Raw genomic sequence first — 15328 nt, forward strand, 5'->3', positions numbered from 1 at the left:
ATTTGTAATAGCCAAAACCTGGAAACAACCCGGGTGTCCAAAAACAGATGAGCAAGTTGTATATATAGACAACGGAGTACTACTCAGCTATAAAAAATGGTGACTTCACTGTTTTCAGCCAATCTTGGAAGGACCTTGAAAAATTCATGTTAAATGAAATAAATCAGAAACAGAGGGATGAATATGGGATGATCGCACTCTCAGGCAGAAGTTGAAAAACAAGATCGGAAAAAGAAACACAAGTAGAACCTGAACTGGAATTGGTGTATTGCAAAAAGTAAAAGACTCTGGGGGTGGGGTGGGGACAATACAGGTCTAAGAAGGATGACAGAGGACCTGGTGGGGGTTGTATTGTTATATGGGAAAATGGGGAATGTTATGCATGTACAAGCTATTGTATTTACTATTGAAGGTGAAACATTAATTCCCCAAAAATGAAATTTAAAAAATAATGTAAGTAAGTAAATGTTAGAAAGAAATATAAACTACATTTATGTGAAATATATATACACATGAAATATATGTACAAGAAATTTTATATAAATATAAGAAAGAAACAGGGTTAGGGTGGGGGCTTTGAGGGAGACAGGCAAAATAGCTCATTCGGATAGTGCGTTCCTTTCTCCTGTGCACAACCCAGGTTTGAGCCCAGGCCCCACCACACCGGAGGTGCTACAGTCTCTTTCACTACCTGTCTCCCTCCCTCTCTCTGCCATCAGGGTTATCATTGGGGCTCAGTGCCTGCATGACTCCACTGCTCCTAGTGACCATTTATTCCTTGAGATAGAGAATTAAAGACAGCGAGGGAAGGAGAGATACCACAGTACTGTTCCACCACCACAGAAGACCCCACCCCTCTGCAGAAACTCCCTTATGGTAACTGGGGGACTTGAACCCAGGTCCTTATACATGGTAATGTGTACACTCTACCAGGTGAGCCAACTGCTGGTCCTCCTTTCTATTTTTAAGTCCTTAATATGTGATCCAAGAGCCCCTGCTCCATGAAAGTCACTGGTGGAAAAAAAACACCCAAACTTTCTGTTGTAGGGTTCAAGACATGTTGTTCATCATTTGAGGTTCTGGGCTGTAGTGTGTGTGGGTGGTGGGGGTGGGGGGGTAACTTCTCCCTTCAAATGTAGCCTCAGATGGCACCCTAGGGTACCAAAAGGTCTGGAGGCTCTGGAAGTCATATACACTGCTGGAGCAGAGTGCCAAAACTTATTTTAAGATCAGGTGCTGTGCAGAGGCCCAGAGAAAGTATACTTGGTGACCTGGGCGATCAGGCTGAGTGTTAACAGTGCAAGGTGCAAGGTAGCAGTGGATATTATCAGGGTTATTCAGATTCCAGCCACCAAAGAACATGCCACTCACAGTACCAAGGCCCAGCCTTGGAAGCTGTTCTACTGATGGTCTTTGGTGCCATTTGCTGGTCAGAACGCAGTCGCTCATGCAGCAGGCAGAATGCTGTGCTGAAATAGATTCCCAGGCTGAGGAAACTCTGAAAGTCTTCTAGGGCAGATTTATAGGGGCTCAAAATAATCATCAGGGTTGGCAAAAGCACATCTGTGGACTCCAAGAAATTCAGATGAAAGAGGGTTGGGAGGAATACCTACCCAAAAAGATCTCTGCACCCCTAAGTTCGCAGCAACATAGTTTCTTTTTTAAGAAAAGATTTTAAAAATATTTATTTATTTATTCCCTTTTGTTGTCCTTGTTGTTTTATTGTTGTAGTTATTACTGTTGTTGTTGATGATGTCATCATTGTTGGATAGGACAGAGAGAAATGGAGAGGGAGAGAGGAGGGGAAGACAAAGAGAAAGATAGATACTTGGAGACCTGCTTCACCACTTGTGAAGCGACTCCCCTGCAGGTGGGGAGACAGGGGATCAAACCAGGATCCTTAAGCAGGTCCTTGAGCTCTGTTCCACCTGTGCTGAGCCCTCTGCATTATAGCGCATCTCCCAGAAGCATGATTTCTAAGAGCCCAAATAAGAAGTAATCCAGATGTCTACTTATTTCACTAAGCATGGTCACCTCTACTGCATCCATGTTGTCCCAGAGGTCACAATGTCAATGTCATGGTTTTTGGTCAAAGAGTAGTATTCCATGGAATACATATCCCAGAACGTCCTCAGCCTGTCATCTCTTTTTTTTTTTTTTAAGAATTTGTTTATTTATTCATGAGAAAGATAGGCAGAGAGAGAAAGAAACAGACACCACTCTGGCATGTGCTCCTGGGGATTATAATCAGAACCTCATGGTTGATAATCCAATGATTTATCCACTGTGCCACCTCCCAGACAACAGCCTGTCATTTCTTGATGGGCATTTAGGCTGCTTCCACTCTTAGAAGACTCTGTACTGGACGTGCTTCATGCATTCTTTCTGGACAACTCTGGGCATTCATAAGAATGGCTGTATTTCACTAAATATTTATTTTGATGCTGAGGGGGGATTGCAAGGGGACCAGATCTGCTCTGGCACATGCTAGGCACATCCTTGGGGCTGGGAGGCCTGTGCTCATCTGCTGGAGAGTCTCCCTGTTGTAGGGGGTGATGCTCAGTGTATCTGAGAGTTTATTCAGTGCCAGCCTCTCCCCACCCCCACCAAGCAAAGGCTCAGACTTTGGCTTTGGAGGGGAGAATGGTGCAAAGGAAGCTGGGAGTGTGCTGCCTGGACTGTCCCCTCCTTGCTTCCTGTCAGACATGCTCTCACCTAGGGCTCCCACATATGTTTGTGCAAACACAGGTATGTGAGGACATGGCTGCACATGTGTGTACATGTGTGTCTTATACATGCACATATGTGTGAGTGCACACATGTACACACAGAAGACTGTATGGAACCAGAAATGGGACGTGAGAGCCCAGGCCATAAACATAAATCAGAGGGGTCAGGTGGTGGCTCACCTCACAGAGAACATATGTTACCTAGGTTCAAGCCATGGATCCCTATCTGAAGGGGGAGCTTCATGAGCAGTGGAGCAGTGCTGCAGTTGGCTCCCCTTCTGTCTCTCCCTCTAATTCTGTCTCTCACTTCTATCTCCCACTATCTCTGTCTCATTTAAAAAATAATGGCCACAGGGAATAGTGGAATCATACAGGCACTGAGACCTAGAAATATCCCTGGTGGAAAAAACAAATGTGGAGCAATAAAGTTAACTTTGATGATTCTAGGAATGCTAAGGACATTCTTATGTTATTTCTATTAATATACATATACATGTATATCTTACATCTTTATTGTTGATTAAACCAATTTTTTACTGTTTTGTTGGCTGGATAGTGGTTTATAGGACAGTTGCTGACACATGCGTACAATGTCTCATCTGCAGAACATTATCAATCCTAACTTAGGTCCTTCTGTTCCACTGTGCACCAGAAACCATCCCTCCAAACACCAAGCATCCCACAGCCCTTTTGCTGCCTCCTTCCTCAGAATCCTTTGCTGTTTTTGTGCAATGCATGAAATGCAGTTCAAATTTACTTGGCGTTTTCCCTTTCTGTCCTTGACTGTTAATATTTGCCTATGAGTGAGATCATCCAATATTCATTCTTCTCTTTTGGGCTAATCCTTCTCAGTGGACAGCTACACCTGTTCTAGGGAACTCATGAATGTGCAGATGGTCTGATGCCATTTCTGCAGGGCTGGGAGCAGGGGCAAGGGAGGGACACCCACAATACAGATGACCACTGATGGCAGTCCTTGTCATTGTCTATCCCTAAACTCTCTGTGCAAGAGCAGAAGCCCAGAGATATCTTGTCTCACAGGCCCTAAATGCCCATCTTTTTAGAACCTCCCTCCACATCTGGCTTAAGGATTTCTCCAGACTTTCTGTTGCCAGCCCTGAACCTAAGCTTGTGAGAAATCTAAAAGCCCCACCTGGAGCTCAGCCCGGACAGTACCCATGGCTCTGGTGGGAAGAGAAGTATGCCATGTGGGGAGCCACTTGAACAGGAGGAGCGTGGTTCAGGGCATGCAGCTGAGCATTGAGAGAGCAGAGTTGTGGAGCAGTGACTAAAATACACAAGTCACAAGCATGAGATCCTGAGTTCAGTCCTTGACATCGAGTGTGCCAGTGATGTCACTGTGTGACACAGGAAGCAGACACTCAGGAAACCCCTGCTGCCTGCTCTGCCTAGAGCCACACTGCCATCTGTCAGCCACAACAGGCCCCTTTGGTCCAGGTCTTAGTCTCTCCATATCTCCCAGTGTGCTGACACTCAGTGTAGTGTCCCCAAAGCATAGCTCTGTCCCATGACTCCTGGATTTGGGTTGAAAGATTCATGGGGGTTGGGGGGTGTTCCAGAACATTCATTCCTTCAGAAAAGTCCAGGCTTAGGGAGGCATGATAAGATTCACAAGTAACTGTTCTGGAGGAGAGAGGCAGAAAATACCTTTTCATACTAAGGCCCTGAGTTCGAGCCCCTGTACCACATGAGAGCACCATGAATGGTAAATGGCTAGGGAGATTCATGGTCAGGGGACCAGTGCTAGGGTAAAATTAGTATCTCTCTCACTCTGGACACAGTGAAACATTTGAGGCCAGGAGGCCTCTGAGCGATGCAATTACACAAGCACAGGACCTTAGATTTCTTCCCTTTAGCTACAGAAGGTTGTTACACACAGGTACCCAGCAGGGGGCTGTGATAAAGCCTTGATGTAGGAGGCCCCGAGTTGGAGACCTACCATTACATGGGAGCACCCTGGATAAAGGCCAGTGGAGGGTTGGCAGAAAAGCTTCCCTGAACAGAACCCTGCTTGGCCCTATACTCAACCCAGGCTAGAGCCTAGCCCCACCACACTGAAGGAAGCTGTCCTGCTGGTGTCTTTCCTGCTCTCCCTCTGACAGAATTGCCTGGAGTGCTGAAGCCTTGAATGGGGCTCCATGCAAGGTGGGACAGTACTTTGATCTTGTCTTCTCTCTAAAAATACAGACTTACAGATTGTCCAGGAAGGTAGCTCAGTCACAATGAGCAGGCATGAGGCCCCTGGATTCCTCCTGGAACAAGGCACCACATTAGATAAAAAATTATGAACTGGAAAAATAGCTTAGTAGAACAGTGTGCTGCTTTGTCACGTGCATGACCCTGGTTCAAATCTGGCACCCACAGAATTGAGGGAAAGTCAGTGCTGCTTCTCTCTCTTAATAAGTTAGCCCAGTGTGGTTAAGTCTTGATGAACAAAAAAAAAAAAGAAAAGAAAAAAAATATTAAGAACAAGCAGGCACATAGAAACGTTTTATTATTTTAACATCAATTCCAAGAGGAGGTTGCGCTTTTTTAGAAAAGATTGTGGGTGATACACAAGGAGGGTACAGGCACAAGCAGGGATGCACCCCAGGCAAGGTGAGGCTGGGTGCCTCTTCCCCAGCTTCTTTGGCAGCAGATGCTGTGGGGAGCATGGACTGGGTGCCAAGGGCATGAGAATGAAGACAGCACTCCACAGCTCAGGGTAAGACTGGGGTCACCCTCCCCAGCTGCCCTGGAATTCAGTGATAAAGGGTCTAGGGTGAGCTTGGAGGATAGGAGGCTGCACTAAGGGGCCAGAGGGGTTGGCGTGGACTAAGGGGAGGGTGTGGAGTGGGGGAAAGGAGGTTGGTGGAGTGAGATGAAATGGGGAGGGTTGGAGTGGGGGGAGAGAGGTGGAATTGGAAAGGGAGTGGGTTGGGGAGGGGTAGAGTGGGGGAGAATCAGTGGAATGGGGGAGGGGGTAAAGTGGGAAGGAGTGGGATGGGGGAGGGGTAAGGTGGGGGAGGGAATGGAATGGGAGAGGGTTGAAGTGGGGGGGGTAATGGGGAGGGGGTGGGTTCAGGGAGGAGTAGAGTGGGGAGTTGTGGGATTTGAGTGGGGGAGGGGTGGGATGGGGATGGGCTAGAATAGAGGAATGGGGAGGGTTGGGCAAGGGGTTTAGATTGGGCGATAGGGGAGTTGAGTGGGAGGGATGAGAGTGGTCTGGTGTGGGGTGGGGGGTGAGGACAGATGCATAATCCAGAGTTAGTCTGGGAGCACTCTCACCAGCTGTCCTGGTATCCTGAGGTTGACAGTAGACTGGGGGTTTGCTGTGGTGCTGGACTAGTCTGAGGGGATCTGAGGCCAGGAGAGGGGAGGACTGGTGGGTGAAGGGAGTGAGGAGAGTTCACCACATCCAGTCTGACTGGTGCCTTCTCCCCAACTGCCCTGAGGGTGCACTGGGAGTGTGTAAGGTTTGTGGATGGGTTGGGGGTGATGAAAGGGGTAGGGGCAGGTTCAGTGGTGGGAGTAGGGAGTTGGAGTAAGGGGTTGTTGAGTGGGGTGAATCCTCCCTCAACCTCCCCTCCCCCCAGTCTACCCCTAACCCCCAGGCCTTGCTACCAGGACAGCTGAGGAGAAGGCACCCAGCCTAACTGGCTGTGATGTTCAGTCCTGGTCCTCATTGCCCACCTCCCACCACTCCACCCCTCCTACACACTCAACACCCTTTCACCCCAACTACCCTCCTTTCACCACCACCCCATCTCCTGTCCACCTTCAACCCCATGGCCCTGGCTGCCAGGGAAGCTGGGTGCCTCCCAGCTGCTCTGGCAGCAGGTATTGTGGGCCTGGAGGTAGAAGAGAGATGGGGTGGTGGAAGGAGCACAGGAGGGTGGAGGAGTTTTGAGTGGGGGGAGGGGTGCAGTGGTGGGGGCCGGGGTCGAAAACAGCACAGCACAGCCAGTGTTAGGCTGGGTGCCTTGTCCTCAGATGTCCTGGTAGCAGGTGCTGTGGGGTTGAGGGTGGACTGGGGGGTGGGGTGGGCAGAGGGTGGGCTAATGGCAGGAGAGTTGGATGGAGGGGAGGAGGGGTGTGGTTAGAGGAAGGGGATGCACAAGTGGGGGTTGGAGGGAGGGTGGACTAATGTGAGTGCAAGGGGGTCTAATGAGGCAGGGGAGAGGACTGGTGGGAGGAGGAGGCTGAAACATCAGTCAGGGTGAGGCTGGGTGTCTCCTCCCTGGCAGCAGGCACAGTGGATGAGGAGGGACAGGGAAGGTGAAGGGAGGAGGCTGGACTTAGAGAGGGGGTTCCAAAAAGGTGAACTTTGGTTGCACTGGTGGGGGGAGGCAATACACCAAAGCCAAATGGAGGCTAGGTGGCTTTCCCCAGCCATCTGACAGTGCGTACCTTTAGGGCTGAGAAAGGACAGAAAATGAGGGTGGAGGGAGGGTGGAGTAATGGTTGGGTGCTTTGATAGTGGGGAGTCCAGTAGGGGTGAGCTGGATGGACTGGTGTGTGTTGGTGAACTTGGAGGGGAGGGGTGCAATAAGGGAGAGGTGTGGATTTGGAGGGGGATTGGTAGACTGGCGCAGGGGGTAGACTGAGGGTGAGGACAGCACACCACAGCCAGGGTGCTGTGGGGTAAGGGTGGACTGACTGATGGAGGTAGGTAGTGGGCTCTGAGTGGACGTGGACGTGGACTGGGGCAAGGGAGGTGGATTGCAGGGTGGGTGGTGGATGAGGGGAGGGTGGTGGATGGGGGGAAGGGGGTGGACTGCAGGGTGGTTGGTGGATGAGGGGAGGGTGGTGGATGGGGGCAAGGGGGTGGACTGCAGGGTGGGTGGTGGATGAGGGGAGGGTGGTGGATGGGGAAAAGGGAGATAGACTGCAGGCTGGGGTAAGGGTCAACTGGGGTATGAAGGGATGGCCAGGGGAGGGATGAAGTCGACTGTGAGGGAAGGGGCTGTGGGTGGGGGGGTGGGTTTGAGGACAGAGCACCACAGCTCAGGTGAGGCTGGGTGCCTTCTCCCCTGCCACCCTGGCAGCAGGTGCTGTGAGGTTGAGGCTGGACTGGTGTCCGGGGTGGGGGTGGAGGACAGCACTCCACCCTAGGGTGAGGGTACATAACTCCTCCCCACAGCTGTTACATTATGTTCTGGGGTGCAGGTGGACTGGGGTGTGGCTGGGGGTGATCAGGCACACATGGTTTCACAAAAGGAGGGAGGACAGATACAATCTTCTCTGCAAGCTCCCAGGTGGCATCCTGCTGGAGTCCCAAGACAACTGGGAGGCGAGGACAGGACTCTGGCTTCACATGAGCATGAGAGACCCTGGCAAGTGTTTGTTGTAGGGCCAGAAGTGGGTCTTGCCCTTGTTGGACGGGTCTCTCTGACACTCTTTACAGCGTTTGTAGTCATTGCACTGATCCAAAATAAATAGTTTGTCTGGTGCCCTGAAGTGGAAAAAGCACATGTGATGGTGAGAGGCCTTCCTCAAAACTGTGAAAAGGAGACAAGGACAGTGACCCCCCCCAGTACCTGTTCCCCTTGCCCCCAGCCTGCCCTTCTCCTCTCACTCACTGCCACAAATGATGGGCCCTACATGGGAGTGGGGGAGGAAACACCTTCCACTAAAATCAAAACATCTTCTCTAGAACAGATTGTATCCCAGTGGGAAAGCTAGCATGGCAGTTGTGCAAAAGACTTGCATGTCTGAGGCTCTGAGGTCCCAGGCTCAATCATCCATATCATCATTAGCCAGAGTGAAGGAGGAGTAGAGAGAGGAAGAAGAGTAGGAGGAGAAGAAGGAGGAGGAAGACTTATCCATGGGTTAGCCATGATAACAATTCATTCATTGGTCATTTAGAATATTTGGGGCTACCGATATAGCCCAGTCGTTCTGCAAGTGACTTTCATTTCCTTTTAATTTTCAGTTTAATTCCCAGCTCCACTATAAGCCTGACCTAAGGTTCATGAAAAAAAAAAGTTTGTCATATTGAGGCTTTGATAACATCTGAAGGGATAGGCTCCATCTGTTTTGGCAAGTTTTTCACCTTCTCAGTCAGGCACATGTTAACTTTCCCCATTGACAAATGAAAATAAAACAAAAGATCATCAGCCTTTCTCAGGCTAACTGTCAACCTCCATGGACCAGGGCTAGAGGCTCTGCTCCTGGTGGTGAGTAGAGAGAAAGGGCTGAGAACACAGGACAGGCACACTCTGGGAGGATGGTCTGGGCCTGTTCCCTGCTGGGTGTCTCACTTTGTATAGCATCCATTACCCATGACTCCATTCCTAACTGACTGCCCATTTACCCTTGATTCCTCAGCTCTGCTTTTTGAACAGAACATTCCATAAGCCAAGGATGGAAAGTCACTCTCCCTGCTTCAAACTTGTTATTTCCAAAGAGAAATGCCCTGCACCCTCCACAAAATTAAAACGAAGCTCCCTTGAGTAGAGGCAGACCAAAACACAGTTGGCAGACATTTAGCAGGCAGCACAGCTGTCGCCACACTAAGCCCAGACTTCTGTCCCTCCATGGAGTTCTCTTGGCAATCCCCACTCATTTGCATGAAGCTCTATAGACCCACAGATAAGAGTGGAGGAAATGGGGAGAGGAGGCAACTTGCAACCCTAGAAGGCAATTACTTGTCAAAGGCCTTGGCATCTTCATCTCGCTGATGCTTCAGCACAACATCTTTATCCCATTCTTTTCTCAGGTGTTGATTGATGGTGTTCCTTCGATCCTCTTCTGCACATCTTTCTGCTAAATGCCTGGAGGGAAGGCAAGAGTCTGACTCCATCCACTGCCACCGTCTCCCCCCAGTCCTCTCTCCTTTGGATTCAGTGGGAAATCTGGTTTTGCTCTCACTCTTTCGAGTAAGAGGTAAAGTTGGAGGCCAGGTAGTGGTGCACCTAGTTGAAGGCACACATTGCAGTGTGCAAGGACCTGGGTTCAAGCCTCCGGTCCCCAACTTCAATTAGGAAGTACAACAGGTTTCTCTCTGTTTTTCTCCCAATCTCTACCCAAAATAAATAAAAATTTTTCAAAAAAAAAGAAAGAAAAAGAGTCAGTAACATGAGCAGATACAGGGAACCCTAGCTGAGGGGTCCAAGACTGCTTGCTTTTAGCCGAAAGAAACCCTCTTTCTGTCAATGAAAACCCTCTTTCCGTCAAAAGATGTTTGTTTCCTTTAATTAATCTAAAAACTCATCTCATGAACCTACCCTATGATCCTGCAATTCCCCTCCTGGGGATATATCCTAAGGAACCCAACACACACATCCAAAAGGATCTGTGTACACATATGTTCCTAAGCAGCACAATTTGTAATAGCCAGAACCTGGAAGCAACCCAGGTGTCCAACAGATGAGTGGCTGAGCAAGTTGTGGTCTATATACACAATGGAATACTATTCAGTGATAATAAAAAAAAATGGTGACTTCACCATTTTCAGCCCATCTTGGATGGAGTGTGAAGAAATCAGGTTAAATTAAATAAGTCAGAAACAGGATGAATATGGGAAGATCTCACTCCCAGGCAGAAGTTGAAAAACAGTATCAGAAGAGAAAGCACAAGTAGAACCAGAACTGCAGTTTTTGTATTGCACCAAAGTAAAAGACTCTGGGGTGCAGTGGGGGGGGGCAGTGTCCATGTCCAAAAATGATGACAGAGCATCTAGTGCGGTTTGCATTGTTATGTGGAAAACTGAGAAATGCTATGCATGTGCAAACTATTGTATTTATACTCATATTGTATTTATACTCATCCCATAAGGTGGTTTGTGACATGCAACAGCCTCAGAAGTTGACTGGGGAGCAGAGATGAGAAGCAGGCTGGGGTGAGCTAGGGTCAGTCATGACTCTCCACGTGTCCACACATGTTTCTACTAAGGTTGGTGTCAAGGGCTGGGGGAGGAGAGGGAGAGAAAGGAGGAGAGGGTTATGGTGGGGAAGGAAGGGCCAGGCCCCTTACTTTTCTTGGTTTTTCTGGAGCATTTCTTTTTCTTGCTGCAGATTTTTCATTTAGCTGAGGATATGCTGTCTTCTGTGGCCTGCCGCGGCTTCCACCTGCTGCTTCATGTATTCAATATTTCTCTGCCGCTTCTCGGCCTCCAGGGTCTTTTCATTCTGCCCAAAGTTGGTGAAGGTGCCCATGGGCTTGTAGATGGGCAGTCTGGAAGGCCTGTGTTTCAGCTGGAACAGAGAGAGTCAGTGTGAAGGCTGCAGCATTGGGGTACACTGACAGACCCACTGTTTATAGGAAGGAGCCAGGGCACCCAAACTCTCATGAGGAAACCTGGTAGGTGGGTGGGGGCCCAGTATTCTACCCTCCACACACCTACGTTCAGAGTGCTAGGAAGCAGTGTACAGTTCTCAAAATAGCAACCCGTCCACTTACCTGGTATTCCAGTGCTTTCTTATACATTTCTCTCTCCTCAAATTGATGTTTCTCCAGTTCAGCTTTTTGTTCATCAATCCTGATAATTGGAAGAGGAGGAGGTGAGGCCAAGGTTTATTCTAATGGAGACCAACATCATCAAAACACACCTAACAAGTAATAGTGGGAATAAGTTCCAAGAAAATAAAAGCTGGTACTTCCTTCTGGAAGCTTCCATTGCACCTGATTGAGACAGGCCTTGGAGCCTGGTGGTGTCTCATCTAGGAGAGCACACATGCTGCCATGTGCAAAGGCTCACAGTCCTCACCTACAAGGGAGGTGCTTCACAAGCAGTGGAACAGTGCTGCAGGTGTCTCTCCAGTTCTCTCTCTTTCTCTCTCTCTCTATTTCTGTCTCTCTCTCTCTCTCACTGTCTTCTCTCTAGCTCTCATAGTCTATCAAAGGAAGGACTGTCAGGTCTATGGCCATACCACCCTGAACACGCCTGATCTCATCTGATCTCAGAATCTAAGCAGGGTGGGACCTGGTTAGTACTTAGATGGGAGAAAGGACTGTCAGAAATAGTGAAGCATCAGGGCAACAGGCCCCAAATAACCATAGTGGCAAATAAGAAAGGAATGGAGGGAGGGAGGAAAGGAGGGAGCAAGGGAGAGAGAGAGAGAGACTAGCTTTATGGAGGCAGGAATTACCTCCATTTGGGGGAGTCTTCCCCACAGCAGTTTCCTTCACTGCTCTCCTGACATCCTCCCTGGCTCAAATGCTCAGCCTCAGGCCAAGTGCAAGCAAACACTCTCTTTCCTCAGGACTGGGAATTGAGAGAAATGTTCATCCCAGGCTGAGCTACAGGAGAATGGCAGGTATGAGTATGTGGAAGACTTTCCATGATGGCCTGGCCCCTGCTTCTAGTCTGGGCCCCCACACTCCTGACCCTGGGTCCTGGGCTCCCAACAGACTGATGATAAACCTACACTAGGAAGGGTCCCTGCATCAGACTGGCCCCTTCTTCCTCTACTCACACCACTGACCACAAAGCCAAAGGCCATGATCCCAACTGACAACTGTACCTGGCCTCCAAGGCTGTTCTGACACTAAGCATGGTGGCGATGACGGGCTGTGTGGGGATCCTGGTTGGCTGGCTGAGATGTGCTGCAGCACTAGTTGTGCTGCCCAACCCTTCCCCACCGGAGTCTCCCTGCAAGTCCACCAAAACTCACTCTTGTTTGAGTTGCAGCCATTCTAGTTGCTCCAAGACTTTCTGGTTTTCTTTCTTTTTCTTGGCCAGTTTACTATTGACATCTATTTGTTTGAGAAGGTTCTTAGTAAACTCGTTTTTCTTTTCAGTGACAATAGCAGCACTTGCTGGTCGGTTATCAAAATAGTATGGATTCTACGATGAAAGAGGAGCAGTTCATTTCTTTGAGACAAGCAAGAAAACAACTGATGAGCTAGCAAAATATCTGGCTTATACAGTGACTGCTTTGTCATTGGTGAGACCTGGGTTTCAGCCCTACACCCACCACACTGGAGGAAGCCTCAGTGCTGTAGTTGCTTTCTCCATCTATCTAAAAGAAAAAAGTCATTTTTGGATGTGCCAATGAAGCAGCTACATTTTGATCTCACCTGCTCCAAGGTGACTCTGAGCAGAACTGACCAGAGGTCACAGGTATTTTTTTCTTCTCCATGGTATGTGTGTGTGTGTGTGTGTGTGTGTGTGTGTGTGTGTGTGTGTGTGTGTGTGTGTGTATGTGTCAGCAATCAAACCCCAGGGCCACCGGTGTGAAATCTTCTACTAAGCTCTACCCCTGGCCCAAAGCCCTGCATGGTGAACAAAGGCAATACAATGGACTATCTATCAAGTCCAAGAGTTGTCAGGTTAACTACATAATGGTTTGAAAAGAGGATGATTTAGGCAGATAAAAATAGAAGCCAAAGATACTTAAAACATGAAAATGGTGGTGAAGTATGTTCACTACCATCTGAAATGAGGTTTTTTGAAACTTATGCACCTACAGCTCACCTGAGGGTTTTACTGAGGTGGAGACTTCAGTTCTGAGGGTATGGGGAGGGGCCCAAGATTCTATGGAATGAGCTCCCACCCAGAAAGGAAGTATCACTCTTGTAAAGCCAACAGGAATCCCTTCAATATGCCCACCTGAGGGTGGGTTCAAACATTCCCAGAGAGGGTTATATGCAAGAGAGAAGCAGAAACAACTCTTACAGAAAAGTGGCATTTCGGATTCCTCTGTGATTTTATAGCCTCTGCGACACCAAGGTTATAAGCAGCATTCTTCATGCGTTCTTCTTTTTCTGATTTTAGTCTCAACTTTGCAAGGAAAAAGAAAGTAAACACACACTGGAAATGTCATTCTGTTTGTGAAGGCTATTAACCTTTCTCTCTACAAAGACTGTGTTTCAAATGAGTCCAAACTGATTGGGCTTTTCTATGTTTGTTTTGCTCCCCGAGAAAATGTTTCCCAGTCAAGAACTTTCTTTTTTCAAACCCAAGGCCTGGTGGCTCAAGCAAGTCAAGCAGAATGGCACCTGAAAATGGGTGGCTGTCTATGTTCTTCCATGCACTCATGCAACAGAGTAGAGTAAACCCTCCATTCATCCTCCAAACCCCTCCCCAATGCATTTATATAAGCTGTGAGGAGATCAGAAAGTAGCTTCAGCTCCAAAATGTAGTGCACCAAACAAGACTTTAGTCTGTTCCTGAAAACTTGGCCATGACCCAAACTTCATTCTCACATGAAATGCCTGATTGGGCACACTACCAGGCAGACATGCGCAGGACATCTGCAGTGGCCTTGTCTTGTCTGCTGCCCCCACTGCACCCCCTCTCAATCCAAGCATTCCACTACCTGGTCTTTGAATGCAGTGTCCTTGTCTTTCATTATCTGACACTGATGTAGAATTTGGTAGTCCTGTTCTTCTTTTTTTTTTTCTCGACATAAGAATACAGTGCACTGTTGGCCTTCCTGCGTTGCATACACACGTAACAAAGTTCCTACAATGACACCAAAGGTATATTCCTACCTTTTGCTTTCTTATCTTCACACTTCTTCCTGTGCTCCCCAAGACTGGATTTCTCCAGGAGTGTGTTTGATAAAAGGACATATGAACAGCGATCGCACGAAGGATTTGATAGGCTGAGTCCTCGGGTTGCAGGAGTGGCCACAATTCCACTTGATTTGCAAGGTCTATGTTCACTCAGAACCCTTGTTCTACCAGCCCTGTTTGTGTTCAGTGGCACCCACCCCCATCATTTGTTTGTCTGAGGAGACTGGTACCTGTCCTGCTTTCTCATGATCCCTACAAGTTGTAGTCTCAGAGGTCTTAGGTTCTGTTTTGGTGTTCTTTGATGGACTGGGTGGATGTGGCACACTATAAGAAAACAACAATAGGGAGTCATGCTGTAGCACAGCGGGTTAAGTGCACAGGACACAAAGCACAAGGAATGGCATAAGGATCCTGGTTTGAGTTCCTGGCTCCCCACTTGTAGGGGAGTTGCTTCACAAGCAGAGAAGCAGAACTGCAGGTGTCTATCTTTCTCTCCCCTCTTTCTGTCTTCCCCTTCTCTCTCTATTTCTCTATGTCCTATCCAACAATAATGATAACAATAACTACAACAATAAAACAACAAGGGCAGCAAAAAGGGAATAAATAAATATTAAAAAACAACACAATTTCACATCTAGAGTGAACTTAGAGGCAAATATAGCCAATGGAAGATAGCTCAGTGGTTCTCTTCAGAGCTCTGCATTGTAGAGGTGAGCAACCTATGTGTTTGATAAGCCTGGATTTCAATCCCAGCATGCTTGTTTACACCTGACTTTTGAGCATTACTGACTGCATTTTCTCAGGCATGGGAGGTGCAGTGTACACATACACACACACACACACACACACCCTCTGCCTATGGAATCAACATTCTAAAGCAAAGTTACTAAACAAGGTAAGTGAGGTCTCCAGTGTATTTGGCACTGCTAATGACCATGCACACCTAGCTTCCCCCTGATAGACTGTGAGCCCTGGACAATCCTGCAGTCCTCACCATGGAGCACAAATGCAGGGACACCATGTGGTGGCATGGATGGAAACATCTAATATCCCTGAATCAAGATAAGACTCAGACTACAGTTAGTAAAGTGTGATCCCCACCTAACCCCCCACAAAAGACCATCATGTTACCTTTT

The 15328-nt window shown here is 48.2% G+C and overlaps 1 protein-coding gene across 1 annotated transcript; it reads right to left on the reverse strand.

Annotated features, from left to right (window-relative positions):
• Positions 1–10756: 10756 nt before the first annotated feature.
• LOC132533781 (coiled-coil domain-containing protein 81-like) lies at positions 10757–13608 on the reverse strand. The gene is made up of 4 exons (XM_060175801.1): positions 13351–13608; positions 12347–12519; positions 11133–11211; positions 10757–10927 (listed from the first exon to the last, which is right to left on the reverse strand). The coding sequence occupies exons 1-4, from the start codon at positions 13423–13425 to the stop codon at positions 10757–10759; spliced, it is 498 nt and encodes a 165-aa protein (XP_060031784.1). The 5' UTR covers positions 13426–13608.
• Positions 13609–15328: the final 1720 nt, after the last annotated feature.

The sequence above is a fragment of the Erinaceus europaeus genome, chromosome 17 (genome assembly GCF_950295315.1).
Source record: "Erinaceus europaeus chromosome 17, mEriEur2.1, whole genome shotgun sequence".
NCBI lineage: Eukaryota > Metazoa > Chordata > Mammalia > Eulipotyphla > Erinaceidae > Erinaceus > Erinaceus europaeus.

Coding starts and splice junctions, on each gene's coding strand:
- LOC132533781 (XM_060175801.1), bottom strand. CDS start 13,425: ATGAAGAATGCTGCTTATAACCTTGGTGTCGCAGAGGCTATAAAATCA. Junction 12,520..13,350: donor ATCCGAAATGCCACTTTTCT/GTAAGAGTTGTT, acceptor CTTTCATCGTAG/AATCCATACTATTTTGATAA. Junction 11,212..12,346: donor TGGCTGCAACTCAAACAAGA/GTGAGTTTTGGT, acceptor TCCAATTATCAG/GATTGATGAACAAAAAGCTG.